The sequence below is a fragment of the Danio rerio genome, chromosome 8 (assembly GCF_052040795.2).
Source record: "Danio rerio strain M-AB ecotype USA chromosome 8, GRCz13ab, whole genome shotgun sequence".
NCBI lineage: Eukaryota > Metazoa > Chordata > Actinopteri > Cypriniformes > Danionidae > Danio > Danio rerio.
Genome location: NC_141028.1, coordinates 13,566,310 through 13,592,281, shown reverse-complemented (window position 1 = coordinate 13,592,281; position 25,972 = coordinate 13,566,310). Strand labels below are relative to the sequence as shown.

At 34.8% G+C, this 25,972-nt stretch overlaps 2 protein-coding genes across 21 annotated transcripts in view; one reads left to right on the top strand and one right to left on the bottom strand.

Annotated features, from left to right (window-relative positions):
• The window catches only part of ift81 (intraflagellar transport 81 homolog), a 44,900-nt gene extending 22,995 nt beyond the window's left edge, over positions 1-21,905 (bottom strand). Inside the window, exons 1-10 of one of the 3 annotated variants that reach the window (XM_087263110.1) lie at positions 20,451-21,905; positions 15,727-16,433; positions 15,086-15,266; positions 13,429-13,518; positions 13,284-13,349; positions 11,664-11,774; positions 11,465-11,549; positions 11,182-11,345; positions 9,957-10,052; positions 6,613-6,756 (exon numbers count right to left, since the gene is read on the bottom strand). In XM_087263110.1, coding sequence (XP_087119236.1) covers positions 6,613-6,756; positions 9,957-10,052; positions 11,182-11,345; positions 11,465-11,549; positions 11,664-11,774; positions 13,284-13,349; positions 13,429-13,518; positions 15,086-15,266; positions 15,727-15,782 — 993 coding nt within the window. In that variant the 5' untranslated portion in view covers positions 15,783-16,433; positions 20,451-21,905. 3 annotated transcript variants of the gene reach the window in all.
• Positions 21,906-23,645: 1,740 nt separating this feature from the next.
• fnbp1a (formin binding protein 1a) overlaps positions 23,646-25,972 on the top strand; it is a 64,649-nt gene continuing 62,322 nt past the window's right edge. For 17 of the 18 annotated variants that reach the window (XR_015497161.1, XR_015497160.1, XR_015497164.1 and 14 more), the window contains exon 1: positions 23,646-23,917. Coding sequence is in view for 7 of the 18 variants with exons in the window: in XM_087263476.1 (XP_087119602.1) it covers positions 23,843-23,917 (75 nt within the window). In the remaining 11 variants the exon portion in view is untranslated. 18 annotated transcript variants of the gene reach the window in all.

The following is a 25,972-nucleotide window of genomic DNA, read 5'->3' as shown; positions in this document are numbered from 1 at the left end:
ATATAAAATTGGAATAAATAAAAAATAGTATTTTTCTAATGTAAATCTAAGCTATTAGCTAAGTATTTCCCTTTTTAAGAGAATAAATGTAGTCAAAGGCTGCTGAAAATCTGTCTGAAAGGCACTTTTGATCAACTATATTACAAAACGGTTTGGTATTTTTCTTTTTGGAGTATAAATGTGTATATTCCATACAAAGTATGAAGCTGAACGGTCCAGTTCGTGTCATGTGACTTGCGGTGTGCTCGCTACATTCTTTCAACTACAGTAGGTGTACCTGGAAAGTGTGAGCCACAATGCATGCAGCGCCTCCATTGGAAATAACAAACTTGGGCACCAAAAAGGCAAAATATGTGAATATCCCTTCATTAAAAGCTTTAGCCATAGTTAATATGCCACTGTGTACAAGCTCAGAACTTGTGCACAGTTGGCTTAACTTTGTTCAGTTGAAGCAGTTTTGTTTCTTGCAGAAACGCGATGCTGAGAAACCTTTACGATTAATTAACCATGACAAATGAAATTGCAGTTAATAGTGAAATTGGTTAATCATTGCATCCCTAGTATTTGGTAGGATAAGGGATTTAAAATAAGATCATACTTTATAAGTGCTAATAAAGAGTTAATATTGTAACAATAGGCAGGTAATAAGCGAGTAGTAAATGGGGTGAATATTTACTTAAACTTAAGTGTTACCAAAATGTATTCGGTCACAGAAACTATTGTGATACTTTTTGGTCTTTTTTTAAGGATAAATAAAAAACATTTCCCGGTATCGTTGTTCTATCCGTCACATGTTTTACTTAACACTTAAACATATGCATTTGGCTTGTCCAGTGTAATACATTAATACATATAGTAACTACATTAATATATGATGAATTAATATTCCTCAGTTGTTCAATAAATAGTCACACAGTAACAATGACACCTTAAAATAAAATGTAACCAAATTTGAAATCAAAAATAAAAATAAAATAAAATACATATTATCAATAGAAGTCGATGGTGTTGGCCAGTCTGGCATTGTGGTGCTATGGTAAAAAGATTTGTAAAATTGTTAATTTTCTAGTCTTGTTATTTGACAGCTCTCTAACCATGTGCTTTTCTGGATTGTCATAGCATTATGAGACATATTAGGCTCTATTTTAAGGATCCAGGAGCAAAGTGTAAAGTGCATGGTGCAAAAGCATTAAGGGCGTGTCTGAATCCACTTTTGCTATTTTAAGGACAGAAAAATATGCTCTGCGCCCCGGCGGAGTGTGGTCTAACAGGGTTGTGCTTAATCTATTAAGCTATGGGTGTGTTTTGAGTATAATGTGCATTAAACCAGTAAGAGTCTCATCTCCCATTCTCTTTAAGAGTCAGTTGCATCGCGCCATGACGCATTTGCAATTTACATGGCAGATTTTGTAAGTGGAAAAACTGAATGGAAAAACTGAATGTTACTGAGAAAACAGTTAAACAGACCACCTGTTTGAGGATAAAGAACAAGCCTCCTCCATTTGGCCTTTTTACTTTCTCTTTACTTTACTTTTACTCTTTACTCCTTTACTTTTGTGGATAAGGAAACGATGTAAACTTCACTGAAGACATCCATTAGCCCACATATTTAATTTTGTGTGTTAAGCACGAAGATTTGTTTTAAAACTATTTCTAAATGCAGTTCTGATTTCCAGCAAATGAATACATAAACAATAATAACGAAGGGCAGCCAAAAACGGAGTTATATGCAAACACGCGTCCTATTCTTATGCCCTATATGGGGATGCATACATTTCTAAAACCCGACAGGTGGACGGGTTGCATGTAATAAATCAGGGGTCACCAACATAGTGCCCGCGGGCACCAGGTAGCCCGCAAGGATCACATGAGTTGCCCTCAGGCCTGTTCTAAAAATAGCTCACCATAGCGTCACTTATCAGTAAGCTGCATCTAATACTTTTTGTAGCTATTTCTAAATCACATTTGCTAAGGTGTAAATTTGAGCTATATATATATAAAAAAACTTTTACAAATATCTCATATTAGATCAGAGCTAGCTGGTCTCCACAGCAAAGGTTGCGGGTGCAGTAAAGAGAAGGAGATGATTTGAAAACATGGCAAAAAAAAAAAAAAACATCTCGTTTTCACAGTGAATAGGAAGAAGAGTTATTTTTTACTTCATTTGGTGACAGCAAAGCGGCACAATATTGAGAGACATTTCAGAATGTGTCACACAAGCAATGTTACCATGCTAACCCACACCGGGCACCACACTACAAGTGGAAAAAGTCTGGAAGGTTTGTGAAAACAGCTGTCTTTTTTCACGAGTCAGGTGAAAACCTCACCAACAGCAACCGAAACCTCATTTAGAGCTACACATTTTTTTTAATAAAAAATAAATAAATAATAAAAAAACAAGGCATTTTCAGACAGGAAAGCAAACCTGTGCTTAAAGATGAGAATGGATGTAATTCTCCACTCTCTCCGATGTCCAACTCAGGGCAACTACAATGGTTAGAAGAGTGTTAAAAATGCAGGAGATTTGGTGATAACTTACAACTGAATTTTGATTTATGTTACACAATTGATAATCTGTACAAACATGGAACAACAGAGTAGTGAAAATAAAAATGTAAATACTTGCAGAGATATATAAAAAATAAAGTTTTGCACATTGATATTTATCTGTTACCTATCCTGTTAAATCATTGTTGATAACTATTGTGAGTATCACAATATCAGTGTCTTCACATAGATGAATATCATTAATTATTAACAATGACATACAGTATAATTAAAAGTAAATTGAGCAAATGTTATTTGAAAAGTGTGTATCAAACTGGTAGCCCTCCACATTAATTGATACCCAAGAAGTAGCTCTCAGTTTCATAAAGGTTGATGACCCCTGTAATAAATAATGCTCATGATAATAATAACATTATAAAAATGCAAATTGTCATGAATAAACAGAAAAAAGGTAAAAGCACGCTGGCAGTGGTTTTTATATTTAGGTAGAACATAAGAAATTTTTATCCATCAATTTTTTTTCATATGTAAAGATTTTTGTGTAGTGCATCCTGTGTGTATTAAGCAATGTCTAAATTTCTGGACCTGAATAGGCGCATAACTAATGTACTCTGCGCTGGACTTTAGACGGTCAATAGTGCGTTCCCTCAACATAGCAACGTGCCAAAATTGCGCCTTGACATACCACCATTTTAGAACGGAACACCCATAAGTCCACAAAAAGCACGCAAATGGATTTGTCATTTTACAATACGTGGCAGAAAATGTGAAAACTACAGTTTTGCTGGTCTGCAAATAGCAACATATCAGGCTATACACTTCTTGTGCCTTATTGCGTTGGGTGTATGATAGGGTCCGTTGTGTCTAACAAACATATATCCATCCATCAATGACATTTAAAAGCCTACAAAAACTTTTCTTAAATAAAGGGTAGTGGGTTGAATCAAGTTATTAGATATAAATGAACAACATTAAGATTTACCTCCTCACAAAATAATTAATTTTAAATAACTACAAATATCAAAAAGCCTCATCCTATATAAAATGATAATTTAGACAAGTTTTCCTAATTCTTACAAAATGTTTTAGGTAAACTCAAAAATACAAAATCCTTTTTCCTTTCTTTTATCTTGAACATGTTGACCATACATAGATATTGTCTATTTCAGTAACTCAGATTTGCACATCCCCATCACATCTACAGAGACACACACTCTTTCTACAGTTTCAGCTATCCATCATTCTGTTATTACTGTTCTGGATGAGCCACAGACAGACGCAAGCATTATCATGGGGAAGCTGATAAAACTGAAGAAAGTCCAGGATTGGAGGAGGGATGGTGGCTATTTTAGCAAGGGTGCCACTCTATCTGCACGGCCGGCCAATATCTCAGGCAGAGGCTGGGAAAAAAATGCAGACGGACAGCAAAAAGCGAGGACAGGATAGTTCACAGGTCTCAGAAACTGACACCGGCCTGTTCATCACTGACAGGCACTGTGGGAAACATCCTGGAAAAAACCATCACGGCTTTGATTGGGAGAAAGTTTGAGCCTGTTGATGTAACATTCACCTGTCCTATGTTCTGTACCTCTGCTACTCTATATGTCTGTGCAGAACAAAATTAAGAACGGTCCTAAAATTAGGAATTGGTCCTACATGACCAGTCAAAACTCTATATTTTATATAATTTCAAAGACATTTTCTGATCTTCATCAGCCACTTACCTGTTTATTTGTTTATAGAAATGATTAATGAGATAATCACATGGGACCAAAACATGTAGGCATCTATTTGTCTGCATGGCGTGGTTTTTGGTACCAGATGGGCTGGTCTGAGTATTTCAGAAATTAAAACGGTAGTCTGAATTTATCATACAATAAAAAAAATTATTCAAAGATGATTTCTTGGATTTACAATTTGTTTTATTAAGTGAAGTGGTTATAAACAATTTATTTGGGCTGAAGTTAAAGAAATTAAGTTGAACATTACTACATTTAATTAGTTTAAATTCAACACAAATTAATTGTTTGCCACAATTTTGCAGACATTTTTGTAGAGTCCACTCTAAAAATTGCTGGGTTCCACACAATTCCATCATGCTGTCCCAATACAAATCGATTAAGTAACAATAATTTTTACAAATTGAAGTGGATTCAACATATATTAATTAGGTTGCCCCAAAAACAACTTAAAGGGTCACGAAACCCCCTTGTCTCAGCAGGTTGCTTTCACACCTCTAGTTTGGAAAAAGTCAGGAAACTGGGTGTGTCTAGCTTGGTTTAGGTGGGAGTGTCGGGGGAGAGAAAGATGGAAGATTTTGCATAAAAATGTGAGTTTTCAGCACGTGCTGATTTTCACAAAGGCAAAACAAACACAGACGCAGGGGAGAAAGACAGTGAATGTGTTTATATGGACATCAATAATCAAATGTATTGCCAAATTATTAATTTGTAGACTTTAACTGCAGTTTGGCACTTTCAATTTCATTTAGGAACATTTCATGCATGCTCCCCGTGACAAATTAGACATTGGATGCAAGAATGAACTGCTGGAGAGTGTAGTTTTGATGGTATGTTTGATACTGAAAAAAAACTCTGCATTTCTCGGTAACTTAGATGCACTCGGTAGGTAACATATTGTCAGAAAGTCCTGTGTGTATAGACCATCCTGTCACAAAATGCAGCAAAAATCCTACACGACGGTAAATGTTTGATTAAGGTGTTTACATGTTTACATTCTTTCAGTTCATATTATTGTACTATAATATTGCAGTGATATTAACCTGCTGTAAACTTAGTAACTAAATCATTTTGACTAAGGTATGTCTGGAAAAACTGTAAGAGTATTGCTGACGATATGAACTAACTTTGCCATCTACATGAACAAACAAAGGGCACTGATCACACACACTTACCAAATCTGTAGAGACAGGACAATCAACACCAACTGGAGCCACGTCTTTTTTGTAAAGGAGACGCTTTTTCAGGAGCTTTTCCAGATGCGAAAAGCTCTCGGGTAAAAAATGTTCCTCTGTTGCGTTATGGATCAATCCTGATTTGTATCATGGATTCAGCCTATTGGTGGTGGAATGTTTTCTTAGCACACTTTTGGCCTCTTAGTGCAAGTTAAGCGTAGTTTAAACACCACAGCCTGCTCGAGTATTCTTGTTCATACCTTAGTAACCACAGTCTAATTGTCTTGTGACGGCTAATTCAAGTATGGTAACACAAAAATCATCTCAAGCTGGTTTCCTGAACATGACAGGAAGTTCTAAATGTGCTCCAGAGTCACTAGATGTAAATCTTTTAGAATGTGCTGGAACAACAAATCTGCAGTAACACCGCAAATCTCTCATGTCAATATGGGCCAAGAAATGTTTCCAGCAACTTGTTGAATTTAGCCTTGAAAAGGGCTTATAATGCAAAAAATCCCTATTATAATAGGTATAAACAGTTGTGTGGGAACAGTTGGTAAATATAGCCAGCTCCTAACTGTAAAAATGTTATTAATTTTACAAATTATAATCACACTTCATAAGAAGTCTGCAAAACAGTTTGATTGGCATTCTCCTGTTGCACATGTCATCAGAGGGGGAAAGCCCCGCCCATTAGTGACAAGCTCTCCCTCATTGGCATAGGACATTAGTCTTGTTTTTGAATCTGCCACTATACTGACACATAGGCATTTGTAGCTCTGCCCTCTTTTGAAAAGAGCACAACCTCATTTTAATTCAAAGCGACAGTCATTAAAACAGCACAATTTGTCTCAAAGCCTAAAAGGGGTAGTTATAAAACATTATTTGTAGGGTATTTTGAGCTGAAACTTTACATACACTCTAGAGACATCAGAGACTTACTATAACTCTTTTAGAAAGGGCATAATAGGTCACCTTTAAGGCAGTTCAAAAAACGATTAAAAACCAGAAAACATATTAAAACCGTGTGCATACTGTGCATTGTGTTTATCCCTTACGAAAATGTTTAGCTTTTTTTAATTGTCAAATTCTTTTAAGTTTATTGTCACATTTCCATGTAGTCTAGGAGTTTCTGAAGCACATGCAGCAGTGTTTCGGCGTTACAGATGATGACTGTGTGTGTTCATTACCTCATCTCCACGGATCAGCTCTCCTCCACGCTCTTGTGCCTGACTGGTCTTCATGTTCAGCTCTCTTTCCACTGCCGCCAGCTCCTCACGGGCCTCCTGCAACTCCTCCACCTTTGTTTCCTTCTTACGGACTATAATAGCGGCCTAAAGGAACAAATTCATTGCATTTTAAATGTATTCTTCTTTCACAACTTTTTTGTAAGTTGTTTATTTCATTCCATAACAAATAATGAATTTTAGTTTATGGTTTTAATATATTTTATAACTATACAAATATAAATTTGCACTGCTTTTACATTGCTTTCCTACATTAAATAAATATCCAACCTGCTATTTTAAAAAAGTCAAAAGATCTTCAACTTTTAAAAAGCACATCTCTATCTAATAAAGCTGCTGAAGTATCAATTAAAATCATTCATAATTGCTTCCCAGTAAATCTCAAACTAGCTACATTTAATAACACTATTTCCACCAAATGCTCATTTTGTACTCAATATGAAGAAACATTAAATCATTTATTTTGGAAATGTACTTACTTACTGTAAAGTGTTTTGGGTGGGCTTTTCCAATTTTATGAAAAAATAAATAATTTCCAAACTTTTGTATATCCCAAATGTTGTATTATTCCGTTACTCTTTTAACCTACACCCCTCTCATAGTAAATTTATTATTAAAGTATTGCTTTTTCTGGCAAAATTTTACATCCATAAATGTACATTTGCAAAGAAACACCCTTTTTAATTTCAGAAAAGATTTAGATTTAAAAGTGAACTTCTTAAAATGCTTCGCAGGGCTCGAAATTAACTTTTTTACTTGGTAGCACCGGTGCTCCCAACTTCAAATATTTAGGAGCACCAAAATAAATTTAGGAGCACCAGAAAAAAATTAGGAGCACTCACCAAAAATGATTGAGCACCGCTGCAAATTGCTTTTTAAGGGATTTATTGTATTTTAAAACAACATTAATAGGACTGACAAAAACCAGAAACAACTATCTAACTAATGCTGCGAAGACATTGATATTTGTGTGCAATAATTCCAAAATGAATGTCTAATAATTATAGAATATTAGTGATGATGAAAATGACAATAATAGTAAAAAATGAATTCCATTTCTCATTATGATACTGCCTTGAATGTGCATGAATGTAGGTTATCTGCTATAAAAAGTCTGTTACTTTATGAAAAATAATTGTATAGTTTGCATCAAACAAAAATGAAGCATTGCAGTAAGAAATATGTATTTGGTACTGCTGTTTTTATATGCATGTCAGTTTAATAAATAATATTTCTGCTACAAAACAAACAAAAGATTATAATAAATCATTCAATTCAATGAGGAAAGCTGCAAAGCAGTCATCAGTAACTAAATAAAAAATAAAAATAATATACACCTCAAAAAAGAATAGACAAAAGAAAGTAAATAAAGTCTCACTTCTATCACTCTTTAAAAGATTTGGTTTCAGTTTGTGTCAATTTAAAGGTTCAGTCTGAGCTGATCTTCATTTTTCTGTGTTAGTGGAAAAGCAGGCGAGTCAGCCGACCCAATTTATGAGCAGGCAGCGCAAGATTCTTGCGATGACCACCGGCGGAATACCGGTCTTTGTTATGAGCCGCAGTTTCAGTGTAAACTTAGTAAAGGCGAGCTTCTTTGGCGATGATATGTACAGTATTAGATTTGACTTTTAGCGGACATTTGCGCTGAACACGCAGTGAATGCAACGCATCGAGATTCGAGCGCCTTCTCCAAGAAGCGCGTACTCGATTGATCTCAGCTGGCGGATCATTATTCACCACGTGACGTGTCATGATCGCTTTCATCTGCACCTCAACTTTAGGTGGGGTTTGCAAACCTGTGTGCTTTAAGTTTTTACTCTTCAGCCGTTTGCATTTCCCGTGGTCATAAAAGCTCCTTCCCTGTCATCTGACAGCGGAATACCTTGAGTGAATGACAGCTATAATGAACCAATATAGCGGCAGGGAAGAGTGATTCAGCACGTTTTTACAAAAAATCAAAACAGGTCGCACTACAACCATTATCTGCAGTCGCTCTAATGCTCCCAGATATATTATGAGGTCGCATAGATTAATTTTCGGGCGCATATGCGACCAAAATGGTCGCAATTTCGAGCCCTGCTTCAACAATTATATTGCATGTAAAACTCTTTCTTGGTGTGAACGTGTATAATTTGCTGACATTTATTTATGTAACCCTTTTATTCTTCCCAGTGCTGTGGTGTAAATAGAAAATAATAGGGGACCTAGAACAGATCCCTGAGGTACACCAGTGACCAGCTGATGATGAACTTTGTTCATATTGTGTCTTTGTAAATGTTCTTTCTTGCATAATAAAAAATAAATAAAAAATTGTTACTCAATTTACTCAAGTTTTACAAAAATAAAACAATTGGAGAGGGGCATCATAGTGGCTCAGTGGTTAGCACTGTCACCTCACAGCAAGAAGGTTGCTGGTTCGAGTCCTGGCTATGTCAGTTGGCATTTCTGTGTGGAGTTTGCATTATCTCCCCATATTTGTGTGGATTTCCTCCAGGTGCTCCGCTTTCCCCCACAGTCCAAAGACATGAGGTATAGGTGAATTGAATTAACTAAATTGGCTGTAGTGTACTTCTGTGAATGAGTGTGTATGGATGTTTCCAAGTACTGGGTTGCCGCTGGAAAGGCATCCGCTGTGTAAAACATAAGCTGGATAAGTTGGCGGTTCATTCCGCTGTGGCTACCCCTGATGAATAACGGGACTAAGCCAAAGGAAAATGAATGCATGAATAAAAAATTGAAGTGTAAAAAAGCACATCTCCATATCACCACCTTGTGGTTTGCATTAGATACAAAAGCATGTTCAGTGCAAATTGCCCCATGGACTTTTGGAAACCGCTATGTAGGAAGATCAGTTGCATCAGACAAACGTCAATTATACAGCCTAGATGTTATACAAAAGCATCTGCTATCAGAAGGGCAAATCTGATTTTGAGAGAGTATTGTAATACAATATGATAATAGACATCTGGCACAGTTACATTAGCAAATCAGAGAACATCAAACATTCTTTTAAGTTCAAAGACACACAGGACAAGTGCATCATCTCTCCATACGGGTATGAAGGCCAGAGGTCACGTGGTCACCTATACCCCGTGTTTCAATTCTGAGAAAGCTAAGGGGCAAAACTAAATCACACATTACTCAACCCTGCATGAATAAAGATAGACAGGGTGATCTCCCTGCCTAAAATAAATGTGACTCATCAGGTAAATTGTGAAGAACAACACCTGTTCGAGCTTTCAAAGTCAAGTAGGTGATAAAAGGGAAAAAGAGGGATGACGCCTCACCTGCTGCCTGAAAAGAGAGAGTTTATCATCCATTGGGTCGTTCCGCATCATCCTCTTTTCAATCAAATGATTGATCTCAGTGTTGGTTTCTCTTATCTAATGAACAAAAGACATATTCCAGTGCCATATTTATTAGCGTTCAAACATTTCGGGTCAGTAAAAAAGTCTTTAATTCAGTACGGGTACATTGCATTGATCAAAAGTGACTTGGGTATTTGTAATGTGATAAAGGATTTCCATTTCAAGCAAACACTAATCTTTGATCTTTCTGTCTATTAAAAAAATCATGTTATTCACAAAAAACCCTGAGCATATTAGAAAGGTGTGAAGGACCATGTGACACTGAAGACCAGAAAAATAATCATGGTAATTTTTAGTTTGCATGACAAGAACAAATTAAATTTGTAATATATAAAAGGGGCAGCACGATGGCGGAGTGGGTAGCACAATCGCCTCACAGTAAGAAGGTCGCTGGTTCAAGCCTCGGCTGGGTCAGTTGGCACTTCTGTGTGAAGTTTGCATGCTCTCCCTGTGTTCTCTCTAGCTCCGGTTTACCCCACAAACACAAACACACTTGGTATAGGTGAATTAGGTAAGTTGGAAAGGCAACAAGGTATGAAAGGTGGAAAGATATGTGCGTGAATGGGCGTGTATGGATGTTTCCCAGTACTGGGTTGCAGCTGAAAGGGCATCCACTGTGGCGACCCTAGATTAATAACCGGACTAAGCTGAAAAAAAAATGAATGACTGCTTTTTTCACAATATTACTGATTATACTGAACTTTCATGGTGAAAAAATCCTACCAATCTTGAACTTTTACTGGAAGAGTACTCAAGTTCAAACTTCCGTCTTAAAGGGACCGTTCACCCAAAACTGAAAATTATGTCATAATTTACTCACCCATATCGTTCCAAAGCTTTTTTGAGTTTCTTTCTTCTGTTAAACACTAAAGAAGAAGCTTTGAAGAAAGCTGGAGTCCTGTAAGCATTGACTTTCCTTAGTCTATTCCTTCCTTTAGTATTTCCTACTATTTTCAATTTTCGGGTCAACTATCCCTTTAATAGAATATGTCTTCTTGACTAAAACTTATAGTAAAAAGTCTTTAGATACTTACTTTGTTTCATTTAGTTGATTATACGATATGTGAGTGGGTGTATAAACAGAACCAGTTTGAACAGTTTGAGTATCTCCTGTAAAATAGGAACTATCCCTTTAAAAGCTCACCTTGTCCTCCAGCTCCCTCAGTTCTGCCTGGCCCATAGCAGGCTCAGACGCCACCTTCTGTAGGTACTGCACCACCTTTCTCATATTCTCCAACTCTCTGGGGAGCTTCTCAGACACCATGTAGGAGTTGAACTTAATGTCCTCCTCAAGTCTCTTCATAAGGCCTATGGTTTAAGAACACATGCATGTTACCTTTCGAAAAAGTAAAATATTGAAGACATCTTATTATTAACCAATGTAATGAGTCATTCTGGGAAAGGTTTCCTTAGGCGAATTAACTTACTCTCTGGCTTTTCGTCTGCTGCTGCCTGCTGTAAGTCTTTGAGCTGGATCTGACATCTCTGCAGTCTCTGCTCTGCCTGGAAGAGCTACAGAAGAGACGAAACAATCTATGTTATCGGAATGCCTAGCAGATACTTGATACTTGAAAATAGATAATAACTCTTCGATTTCCTGCAAACATGCAAACTCTTGGTCTCTACCTGGTTTTTCTGCTCCTGTTTCTGATGAGCGAGTGATTCCTCTCTTTCTTTTTCCACTCTTAACTGTCTGGCCAGGTCCAGCATGCGCTGGTGGTTTGCCACTGCCTCCACCTAGTGGACAGAACAGCATCGCAAGTTCCCATAAATCAGAATCTGCAGACTTGTCATGTTATTATTTTGCAGTATATATGGTTTATTACACAACAAACACATGTATTACAGGCTGAAAGAATGATCACAATAGCCAAAGCATTAATAAATATTTATGAAAACTGATTCATCTTGCTTATTGTAGATATCTTGCTAACAGACATTAAATTAAACTTTCTGTTCAATTTAAAACAACAGAATAGGGACTTTCTAACTCGGAATTCTGACCTTATATTCTGACTTCATATCTCTGAATTCTGACTTTATATCTCTGAATTCTGACCTTATATTTGGGAATTCTGATTTTATTAATCAGAATTGCAACTTTATATATCAGAATTCTGACTTTCAATCTCAGAATTCTGACTTTATATCTTGGAATTCTGACTTCATAACTCAGAATTCTCACTATAACTCAGAATTGCAACTTTATATATCAAAATTCTGACTTTATATCTTGAATTCTGATTTTATACCTCAGAATGCCGAATTTATATCTCAGAATTCTGACTATAACTCAGAATCGCAACTTTATATATCAGAATTCTGACTTTATATCTCGGAATTTTGATCATAACTCAGAATTGCGACTATATCTCAGAATTTAGACTATAACTCAGAATTGTAACTTTATATCTTAGAATTCTGACTTTATGGCGAAGCAGTGGCGCAGTAGGTAGTGCTGCCGCCTCACAGCAAAAAGGTCGCTGGTTCGAGCCTGGGCTCAGTTGGCGTTTCTGTGTGGAGTTTGCATGTTCTCCCTGCGTTAGCGTGGGTTTCCTCCGGGTGCTCCGGTTTCCCCCACAGTCCAAAGACATGCGGTACAGGTGAATTGGGTTGGTTAAATTGTCCGTAGTGTATGAGTGTGTGTGTGAATGTGTGTGTGGATGTTTGCCAGAGATGGGTTGCGGCTGGAAGGGCATCCGCAGCGTAAAAACTTGCTGGATAGGTTGGCGGTTCACTCCGCTGTGGCGACCCCGGATTAATAAAGGGACTAAGCCGACAAGAAAATGAATGAATGAATTCTGACTTTATATTTCAGAATTCTGATTATAACTCAGAATTGCAACTTTATATCTCAAAATTCTGACTTTATGACTCAGAATTCTGACTTTATGACTTAGAAATCTGACTTTATAACTTAGAATTGCGACTTTATATCTCAGAACTCTGACTTTATATTTTAGAATTCTGATCATAACTCAGTATTGCAACTTTATATCTCAGAATTCTGACATTATAACTCAGAATTGTAACTTTATATTTCAGAACTCTGAAATACTTTTTCAAATTTTATTTTTTTATTGATATTCAGTGGTGGCAACAGGCTTCCATAATATTAAGACAGTTGTTCACAAATGATTGTGGAAAGTTGGCTTAACATTCGTTTTTAGGCGTTTTAAAGAGTGAAAATTTTGCAGGTATATTTCTATAATACATTTTTTCACATACATAATTTAAGCTCCATACCCTTTTTCTAAGACGTTCCACTCTTTTGATGAGCTGATCCTTCTCCTCCTCCATTGCAACAATGTCCTGCAGCAACAAATTATTGTGTAAATAACACAGAACACTACATAACCAGAAAGCACCTTGGCAGCACTGACTTTCTTACCCGTCGAATCTCAGCAGTGGAGAAACCAGAACTCTTCAACTGTTCACACTCTTTGTGGATGTTCTTGAAGCCCTCCACCAGCTCCTCATACTAAGAAAACAATAAAATGGAAATGTCTGTTAATCAAAAACCGTACACAAATATATACAGAATCTATAGGAAGTACACAAACAAAATATTTAATAATTTTTGCAATCTTATCACAAAATTTTCGGAACAGATTTGTATTAATTTTTGTCTGCACTTCAATTTTAAATGTTATTAATGTAAAAACTATTTTTGAGGAATTATAGAAGCAATGAAATTATATATATCTTTAATAAGATACTAATTGGGTGACACAGTGACTCAGTGGTTAGCACTGTCTTCTTACAGCAAGAAGGTCGCTGTTTTGAGTCCTGGTTGGGTCAGTTGGCATTTCTGTGTGGAGTTTAAGGTTGCTTTCACACCTAGACTTTTGTTTCAGAACCTGGCACGTTTCCCCAGTTAGCATGGTTCGTTTGGCATATGTGAATCTAGCAATCGCGCTCGGATCCAAAACAATCGGTCCGAGATCACCTGAATGAGGTGGCTCGGCTCGATTGAAACAAACTCTGGAGCCAATCAATTGTTGTGAGAAAGCCAGGTTATGCTGTATCACAGTGTATTATGGACATGTAATAGGCATATATGGCTATATAAAGAGAGAATTATGAGTATGGCAGGATGTCGTTCCTACCGGTAAATGTGCGTTTCATGTCAAATACGAAAGTGAAAGCATGCTGAACTATTAACGAGAGCTGTATCCGTTAGGAAAATTGACCAAGCAGCAGTCTTGGTTAATCTGCTATTTCTCTCTATAATGTAAAACAAGCCAACTGCTGTGTATGAGAAAGTCTTACCTCTGATTTATATTAGGTGACGACGTCTTAGGGTGTCACCATTCAAAATTAAAGTGCAACCTTTCACTTATAATGTCTTATTGCTCCTCGTCTTAAATTAAAATAAGGACACATGACAGCTGAGTAGGACTCTGCAAAATAAAGAAAACTCTGACCAATATGAGGAGAGTTTACCCGCACTTGACTTGTTTTAGCTCTTTTGATCTGTTTAGAAACTTTGCTTTGTGGAAGCGAACCGCACAAAGAACAAAGAGCAACATTGTAACAATTTTAATCCCTGTTTCGGAACAAAAGAATTGATTCACAGGTGTGAAAGCACCCTTAATGTTCGTTTGACTGCACTAATTATATTATATTATATTATATTATATTACATTATATGCAATATTACCAGTGGATGTTTTACATATACATAATAAATTAATTTAGGATGCGATTGATCATGATTAATCTTTGACTGCACTAATTATAATAAATATAATATAATATAATATAATATAATATAATATAATATAATATAATATAATATAATATAATATAATAAAATATAATATAATATGCAATTTTACCAGTTGATGAATGAAAAAAACATTTTGACATTTTAACAACTCTAAAGAGCACAAGGAAGTAGCCGACAAAAGTGCAGTGTGCATTTACAACAGGAGTGTTATTGTGCATTGGTGTGGATTATATATATTTTTACGGCATCAAACTGTGAGGGAACAGAATCTAAAAACAAATCTTTTTAGACTATGCCATAACTTCAGCAGGCATACCTGGTGGTAGGTCTCAGCAATGACATCATCTTGCAGAAACTCAGCAGGAACCTCTAGTTTGACGAGGAATCTGGCCAGATACGCTCTCTTCTTCAGCTCTGGAATCCTCTGTAACAGCCAGTGCAGGATGGGGTGCACCACAGGCTTACTGCCCGACACCAAACCCTGACGAAAACTGCTTCTGTTCAATCGACATTTTAAAGCTGATTAGATGTGTGAAATACGAAGAAAATAAATAAATAAATAAATAAATATATATATATATATATATATATATATATATATATATATATATATATATATTGTTTTTTTTCCTCCATGTTTTAAAAAAAAACATTCTGTTCATCAAAGTAGCATTTATTAAATGTAAACTTTTTAAAAAATATTTATCACAATTCTAAATAACTGCTTCCTTATTGAATGTAGTTTCAAATGAAATTATTACTCCAGTCATTATTGCTTTTATTATATAGCATTCATAATAATAATAACAACAATAATAATAATAATTCATATCAGAGTGATTTCTGAAGGATCATGAAGACTGGAGTAATGAAGTTGAAAAATCATCTTTAAAATCACTGGAATAAATGATTAAATTACATTATAAACTACTTTTGAACAGTTATTTTCTGTCTTACACTTCAGACATTCCTCCAGAAGGTTTGTATTTCAGCATCCCCAGAAGAGTGAACATTCTCTTGGCTGTCTGCTCAGGCAATTCCTCACGTATATCAATGGCTTGCTGAAAAAAGATTCAGAAAAAAGAAAAAGTGTCAAAAACTATCAGTGTGAACACATTACATAAATAAAGATCTTTACAGTACTCTCTAAAAATAAAACGTGGTTTCAAAGGAAACTGTGAAAGAATATTAAAGGCCTTGTTCACCCAAAAATGAAAAATTGCTCACTATTTACTCATCTTTAAGAGGTTTTGAAACTTTTTAAAATTCTTTATTCTGTTAAACATTAAAGTAGATATTTTGCAGAAAACTTAAAAATTGTGACTATTGACTTCTAAAGTTGGGATAAACAAATACTATGCAAGTCAGTGGTTCAACAGAAGAAAGTCAAACCAGCTTGGAACAAATAAGGTAAATGATGTAAATGAAGTTTTCAGTATGGTGTGAACTATCCTTTACATTAGGGCTGCACAACATATAGTTTCAGCATCGATATTGCAATTTGCGCATTCGCAATAGCCACATCGCAGGGTATTCAATGTTGAGTCTAAATTATAGTTAACCAGGAGCTAAAGAATTGTAATGTAAATGTAATGTGTATTAATATAGCGCATTTATTGTGTATGGCCATACACCCAAAGCGCTTCACAATCATGGGGGGGGGTCTCTCCCAGAGGTGGGACCAAGTCATTGTTTGGCAAGTCACAAGTAAGTCTCAATTCATTGCCCTCAAGTCCCGAGTCAAGTCCCGAGTCAAGACAGGCAAGTCCCGAGTCAAGTCCCAAGTCAAAGGCAACAAGTCTCAAGTCAAGTCCAAAGTCCTATAGTTTGATTTTCGAGTCTTTTCGAGTCTTTTTAATGTATGGCTGTAATATCTGTATTTATTAAACAAACCTTTTTTTAATGAAAGAACATTGCTTAGATATATAAAGATACAAATGTAATTTTCTGAAAAAGTGCTAAACAGTGCTGCGTCTCGTCTACACAGCCTATTGCACAAGAATGAGTTCCACCAAAAAAAGAGTCCATTTTGCCTCACATCACACAGAAATTGCAGGTCTACTGCTGTCTAGTTCATTAAGTTTAGTTGTGCTATGTTATGTCTTCAGTGATCAACTTGTGATTAACTAAAACTACATAAACAACCTCAATGAGGCAGCAGTAGACCAACAACTCCTGTATGCTGCAAAGTAAAATTGAGTGAAATTGGTATTTTGTCAATTGAATCTCGTGTGTGCTAAAGAGATGGAGATGCAAATCTGTCTAGCAGCAATGTAAAATGGTAGCACATATTCTAATTGAAGTAGGCTACTTCATACAAACAATAACGTTGTTTTCTTCACATAACAATGAAGAACTTTGCTCTCTACCTTGTGTGATACGCTGCTCACGCGCAAATTTTCTCGCTCTCAAATATACACTGCTCACACGCACATTTTCCTGCGCGCTCTCAGAGATTATATACAGAATTTGTGTCTTGTGTTTCCTCTTCCTTTTGTGCTTTTTGATATGATTTATATTGAGGCACTATTTATTAACAATAACCAAAATACTAAAATAGACTTACATATTAAATTTTTTATCTAATAAACCATAACATTTTGGCTGTATGTTATATGATGAGATATTTCCAGTTTTTAAACACTTAAAGACACAGAGAATAGATGTTGGATGTAAAGAATGCATTTTGTTTTACAAACATTTATTAAACATCCAAAAGGTTCACCATACTAATCAAATAAAAAACATTTAAACAAAAATATAACTAACGCAAGCAGAAATGTAACTGTGATAAAAATAAGGAAAAACTTGATTAGGTATTATAGCCTACTGTATTATTCACTCTTTAAATAAATCTCACTATCAATCCCATTTTATCATGGCAACTAAAATAAAGTGAACACGTCTCTGCTGTCTTCCACATTATTGATGAGATTGTGGAGAACATTTTCCATGTCATCCTCTTCATTTTGAAGAAAAGCTGTTCCACAGGGCCCCTGAACACATCTATTGGCATGGACAGGGTTTTGAACAGTACTATAGTAAAGTACTTTAATTAATCTGTTGGGGAAATATTATAGTTGCTATGGTAACACAAGTGTAATATAAACAAATGACCCAGTGCTGTAGTTTTTTACAATATAGGGTATATTATACTACAATTCACCACACTTTACTGTAGTAAAACTACACTCTGTATTTCATTTTATTAGTTCACTATTCCTAATACTACAGTATGCTGAAGCATTCATTAACAACTTGTAAATAATACTAGGCTTAAGCATAGGCAGTATACCTAACTCTCAAAAACACTAGTATTTATTATAGAATTTACCTTAACCTCATAGTTTTTCGTGTATTGTTACTAAATAGTGTAGCAATATATAAACCATATCAACATTCTGTAATAATCAATTTATCAGGAGGATCTGTGGAGAGCAAAAGCAGGAAAGGTATGAAGCGCCAGTGTGGACAAAACTCAAGCAAACGCAGAGAGACTGAATATGCGCGTGAGAGACCAGCAAATCAGATTGAAGTACCTGCCCACTGGTGAAAGTAATGTCAGAGCCAATCAGATTTTTCTTTCTTTTCATAAAGAACGGGGTTCGAATCCCACTTAGGCACTTGTAAACAATCATTTTAGAACATTTTGTCAAAAATCCCTACTGAAAAAAACTGCTTAAACCAGCCTAGGCTGGTTGGCTGGTTTTAGAGGGGTTTTGGTCATTTCCAGGCTGGTTTCCAGCCATTTCCAGCCTGGTCTTAGCTGGTCAGGCTGGGAGATGACCAGCTAAAACCAGCTATGTCCAGCTTAAACCAGGCTGGTCAAGCTGGTTTTAGCTGGATTTTGCTGGTCAGTTGCCTGGTCGACCAGCTAAAACCAGCTTACCAGCCTAGGCTGCTTTAAGCTGGATTTTTCTGCAGGGATATTGTTATGTTTTACCATTTATTAGAGCCACAAAGTATCTAAAACTTGTTTTCATGTTTGAATAGCCAATAAATGTGCTAAATAAATTAAAATAGAAATACCCACGGTGAAACAGTTATATAAATTTAAATATTAGTTTAAATACATTCATAGTGGTTTTAAATATCTTTTAATATGTAAAGTAGAGACGTTCACATTCAACAAACTGAATAAAACAAGTCTTCGTTTTTAGTTTATTTAAAAACAATTACAAATGGAGTAATTCAACTCACAATTAAATGATCTCATTGAGTGATGGAATAATAAAGGTAAAACTTTAATTGAATTATCAGTCAAGTGTTTTCCTAAATGAAATCTGTTAAAATAAGAGTCCTACAAAACAGGAACAAAGACACTCATGAAACAAAATTTGATTGTTAATTGTATTTTTTATTAGATGGTTGGTTTTAAGTACTTTAAAAATAGTAGATAATCCTTAAATATAGAGGGGGAAATACAGAAAAACAAATAAACAGAAATTCAACAATATAGATGCATTACATTACAATCTCACAATAAAAATTTTATTAAAAACCATATAGAGGACTAAAATATTGCTAAGAGGCATGACATCAACAATAATAAAAATACCTTTAAGGTTTTAAATACTAAATAAAATTAATAGTATTAATCCAAAATATGAAAAATGTAACACTTTACAATAAGGTTGTATTAATTTATTAAGTTTATGTATGTACTAATGTGAACAAACAATGCAGTGCAGTTCATTACAGTATTCATTATTTTATGCTTTCATTAATGGAAATAAAATTATTGGTTAATTCTTGTTAAATCACAGTGCATTAACATTAATGTTAACAAGCATAACTTTAAATTGTAATAATGCAATAGTAAATGTTAAACTATAATTAATAAAGGTTTAGAAGTATAGTTCATTATTAGTTCATGTTAGTACATAGATTAACTAAAGAAACCTTATTGCAAAATGTCACCAGAAAATAACAAAACACTTTTTTCACAGTTTTAAGAGCTTTAAAAATAAATTATATATCTAGTTATTATGGCATGTAATTAATGTTACTACTAATTAAATAGTTAGAAAATACTGTCAGAGGATGGGCAAAACACAAAAATAAAACATAATATGCGCATTGACACAAACGACCAAGTGCAAAAACATAAATTACAGCCATGTTCATTCATAATTATATGAAATAAATCACGAGAGGGTAAATTTGGTTTAAAAAAAACTGAAGTTCATTGATATACACAACAGTAAAACAATGCTTTTGCACAACAGTAACACATTGTGAGTAGTAAAGTCTCTTACCTTTGACAGATGTTGTAAATCCGCTGAATAAAACAAAAGGAGCAGATCGCGGATGTGTTTATTTCACTCTCCGAGTCAGAATGAAAATGGCATCTTCAAATTTCCCGCTGGTGCAAAAACACGGAAGTGCGCCACAAAGCGCTAGTGGTCGAAAGTATGCGTGCATGCTCTCTGTCACACACGCACACACACGCAGAGATAGAGCGTTCTGTGTCAACATACTTTTTATCTTTGGGCTTTTTATAGAAAGTAGCAAGTCTTTACAAGTCAATAGGCGCAAGTCCAAGTGAAAGTCCAAGTCATTTATGTTCAAGTCCAAGTCGAGTTGCAAGTCTTTTTATATTTTGTCAAGTCGAGTCTGAAGTCATCAAATTCATGACTGGAGTCTGACTCGAGTCCAAGTCACATGACTCGAGTCCACACCTCTGGTCTCTCCACACCACCACCAGTGTGCAGCATCCACTTGAATGATGCGACGGCAGCTACAGGACAACAGCGCCAGTGCACTCACCACACACCAGCTATTGGTGGAGTGAAGAGACAGTGATAGAGCCAATTCGGTTGAAGGGGATGATTGGGAGGCCATGATCATAAGGGCCGATAGAGGGAATTTGGTCAGGACACCGGGGTTACACCCCTGCTCTTTCACGAGAAGTGCCATGGGATTTTTAATGACCACAGAGAGTCAGGACCTCGGTTTAACGTCTCATCCGAAAGACGGCACCCACTGACAGTATAGTGTCCTCTTCACTTTTACTGGGGCATTAGGACTCACACAGACCACAGGTTGAGAGCCCGCTGCTGGCCTCACCAACACCACTTCCAACAGCAACCTAGTGTTCCCTAGTGGTCTCCCATCTTGGTACTGACCAGGCTCAGCGCTGCTTAGCTTCAGTGAGTAACCGGTCTTGGGCTGCAGGTTGATATGGTTAATAAATTGTATTTAATTACTGTATTTATATGGAATATAAATGATTTATGAAACACAAACATTCTTTCTTAGAATTTTTGTCTTGTTTCCAGTCCAAATATCCACATTTAAAGTGAAAACAAGATTGTTCCACTTAAAACAAAAGATAAAATTCTTAAAACAAAACAATTTTTTTAATTTTTTACTTTATTTAGATGATTAAAACTAAACAGCATCTTTACTTGGTCTTAGAAATTGTTTGTATATTTGTACTAAAAACGAGACAAAACAAAGCAAGTAAAGAAATGCATTTTTTTTACATTGTGATTATTTAATTTCTGTTACCCGAATAACTTACTGTTAGACTGCCCAGAAAAACAATCAAATAAAGCTATTTAAACCATCTTCTGAAACTGCAGAAAAATAAAATAACGTGAAGCCCTACTTTTATTTACCATTTTGATACTATGTACTATTATAGATATGTATTGCTATAGGTTGTGGTGTTATTAGTCATATTAAATTTGATCTTCAACTTACCTTTGGATCAATTTCAGCCAGAACATCACTTAAAGTCTGCAGAAGCTGCATTGGCTCCAGAGAGTCGAATGTAATGAGATTGAAGTTTTTCTTGAAAGGCTCCTTGTTCAGCTGTTCAACGATAAATTTGAGCTGTTCGCTCATTTTGAAGAATTACGTTAGTGGCTTTTACCGCTAACAAAAATATTCTCACTATGTTAACTTCCGTTAGCTTGCGATGTGTTCAAAATAACTTTTCTAACTCACGTTAGCAGCTAACAGCCGAATTATTTACCGTATTATAGCTTTTGTAGCGCAAGCACAGAATGTCGTTTAATATTTGATTTTAGATAAATGAAAACGATAATAAATTTTTGTATAATAACGTCGTATAACGTTCCCTCTCACGTCAACAAATCCTGCCTAGAAACCGTTGTCACACAAGGCCCGGTTGCTAGCAGGAAGTTGGGCAATGTGAAGAGATTTCCTACTTTTTAAAGTAAAAGTCCCCGTAAAAGACTTTTAACTCTTTTTGAAACTAAACAATAGTCAGTAACGTAAGATGTTTAAAAAAAGTAATAATATATTATGATATAGGGAATATATATACTATATAATTAATTGGATAAAATTTTATTGTAATTAGTCATCATTGTAACTATGGAGGACGATACCTGCAAAAACGATAAATAAATACGCAAATATATAAATAAATAAGTAAATAAATCCATAAAGTCTTGCATAAATAAAAAAAATAAAGAAAGAAATATACAAATAAACAAATAAACGTATATAAAAATGTACATATTCCTGCATAAATAAATATATAAATAGTTAATAGTGCGGCCAGGCAAATAATTAGATAAATTTACATGAGGGGATAAGAATATGCTAAACTAAAAGTTTATTTTAATAATCGTTTAAAAGGTGGAAAAATAGACTTTCAGTTTAGCATTTTCTTATTCCCCCAACATCCGTGTAATTTATTTAATTATTTGTCTGCCCGCACTATTAATTAATTAATTACATTTTTATTTATGCTGAAACTTGTGTATTTTATATACATTTATTTATTTATTTGCAGATTTATTTAATGTTTTAATTTTTGCAAGAATTAATGGATTTATTTACTTGTTTATTTAAATTTGCGTATTTATTTATTTATTGTTTTTGCAGGTTTTGTCTACTGCTACAACTATTAGTATTATTATTATTAAGGATAATAATAACAACAACAATGATACATTAATTATTAACCGGATGTGCACAAAAGAACATTCTGCAAAGATAATGTATCTAAAATATCTTAAAATAATAAGTTTTTAAAATAAAATGATATTTAGTTAAATATGTCATATTCTACATTTGTTAAATCATATTTAGTTTAAGCTTGTTCAACAAACTATTTAAACTATAACTGGCTAGGTCTACCTAAGCAAGATGCTGTATTTTTTTTTTTTGCATAAAAACCAGGATTTATGACATAATGTGCATAAAAGTATGCCTTCTATTAAGACATATAGGCCAAAATATGCTACATTTAATTTGAAAATATTTATTTTATTTTTTATACCCTAATGAATGTTAGTCAGTGATTTAATGATGAGGTTTTGTTTGTTAGACAAAACAATTGATTACATTTAAAAATAGTAAAACATTTATTGATAACATTTTTATTCAATTCAGTTCAATTAATTACATTTTAATGTATTTATTGTTTGATTGAAGAACTAGTTTTAGCATTTTTATATTACATTTATCAGATAAAATAAATTAATCTTTGCTTATGTTTTATGCATTTGATTTTGTTTTTCTAGTGCATTTATCATATAGGCCTTGTATATAATATAATATAATATAATATAATATAATATAATATAATATAATATAATATAATATAATATAATATAATATAATATAATATAATTTAAAATAATATTATAATATAATATAATATAATATAATATAATATTTAGCAGATGTATGTTTCTGTACTTACTAGAGTCTTTATTATTTTTTTTACTTGTATGTGAGAAATAAGGACATTTAACATAATTTCTTTCCTACTAATTTACCTTTATTTTTGTCGTCTAAATCTAGCAAGAGGACTCATCTTCGCAGTTTATCAGTGAGTAACTGGTGTTGTGAGGTGGATTTGGCGCTGCGTGCTGCTCTGCGCGTGGCCGTCTAGTTCTGAGGCGCGTGAATGCACGAGTACACAGGCATTATCTACATTTCCAGTTTCATCGGCAATTTACAGAATGCGGAGGTGAAAACGGACGGTCTCGCCGATCGAGGCACACATCCTTGACGGTATACACTGGTATTATACCAGTTAGTATTGTTTATTTATCATCTGAAAGCTGTTCCTGGGCGAGAATCACGCATGCATTCAAACAGAGGATTATCGCGGAGGAGCTGCCTCGAAACCATGAGCTGCAGTTGGGGGACGGAGCTGTGGGTGAGTACATGGAGGCGAATGCATCTACACGATATTAACCGATATAGTGCACAAAACGAGTAGAATCTTCATTATTAACATGCATTTTCCCGTTAGTGATGGATAAATATCCCACCGCACCGCCCATTTTACAGTGTTGCAGACCGCAATTTCTATCCAGATACAGTAGTCTTTCATTTCACGATTTTAGCACTCAATCTAACATGCCTGCACGTCTAAATATTTTAACATAAGCAATTGCACGCTTTCTAAAGCTCGTTCAAGACAGTTATTAGCAATCAGTGCTGACTAAATACCCTGGATAGCAATAATCCTGGGCTAATACTTGTCCCTAACCACATGCAAGTGAATGGAGCAGGTGCACAGGTTATTTCTCATGCATGCATTTTCTCAGCTTTAAATGTTTGTAATAATGTGCTTGATACAAAGTAACATTGTTATAATAAGACTATAATAGATGCAACATGTAGTACAACAACAATATATGTATTTCATATTTTCTAATAATGTATGTGTCCTTGTTGGCATTAACATCATGCAACCTTTACCTAGTAACAACATCATAGTCTAGGATAAAATATACAGAGTTCACTGTAAAAAAAAATGCAGGCATCCACACAATTCATTCATGTTGTCCCAACACAAATCGATTAACTTAACACTTTTAACAAATTTGTGTCGATAGAACGTAAAAAAATTAAGTTGTCCCAATGATATCCCAAGAATTGTGTTGTTTCAGCTTAAGTAGCTTAAACAAGTAAAAAAAAAAAAAAATTAAAAAAAAAAAATATATATATATATATATATATATATATATATATATATATATATATATATATATATATATATATATATATATATATATATATATATATATATATATATTGAGTGTTACGTAGCCTAGTCGTTAAACATTTGGGCTAGTAACCAAAAAGTTCCGAATCTGGAATTCAGTCCAAGACCCATTTAATCTCAAGTTGTTCTACACCGAGAGAAAAAAAGAGAGTTTTTACTTAGAATGTTTTAAGCAAATTTCACAAGAACACTCAGAAAAATGACTTTTGCTGCTTGTTCAAGCTACTCATTTAACATGAGTTGAATCCACACATTTATTAGGTTATTTGGTGGGAATGACTTAATTGTTTTATGCTCAATCCACTTAAACTTCTAAAAACTAACTTAATAGATTTGTGTTGGGACAACATGAAGGAATTGTGTGGAACCCAGCATTTTTTTTTACAGAATACAATTGGGACATCACACTGGGTCAGTGGTTAGCACTCACAGCAAGAAGGTCGCTATTTCAAGTCCCAGCTGGGTCAGTTGGAATTTCTGTATGGAGTTTGCATGTTCTCCCTGTTTTTGCGTGGTTTTCCTCTGGGTGGTCCGGGTTCTCCTACAGTCCAAGGACAAAATTGGCTGTAGTGTATGTGTTTGAATGTAAGAGTGTACGGGTGTTTCCCAGTAATGGGTTGCAGCTGGAAGGGCATCCACAGTGTAAAACATATGCTGGATAAGTTGGTGGTTCATTCCGCTGTGGCGACTCCTTATGAATAAAGAGACTAAGCCGAAGGAAAATGAATAAATGAACGAATACAATTGAATTAAACATTGAAATTTTCAAATATATAATTTTTTTTACTACTCAAATAATTTCAAAATTAGTTTTGCGGTGTAATATGTTTAGGAAAGATGTGGTAACACTGCAAAAAACTGACAAGTTATGGAGTGAAATCTTCCCCCCAAAGACATGCGGTACAGGTGAATTGATTAAGCTAAACTGTCCATAGTGTATGAGTGTGAAAAACATATGCTGGATAAGTTGGTGGTTCATTCTGCTGTGGTGACCCCAGATTAATAAAGGAACTAAGCCGAAAAGAAAATGAATGAATGAATGAATGAATGGAGGAAAATCATCACACATGGCCACCACCCTCCTCAAAAGACCTAAACCTTTATAGAACATTACAGGGGTAATATTTTAAAAGCATTTATAGGGCTGAAAGCAAGTTCATAATGTAATTTATGATCATGCTAATGGATGTTAAATGACAG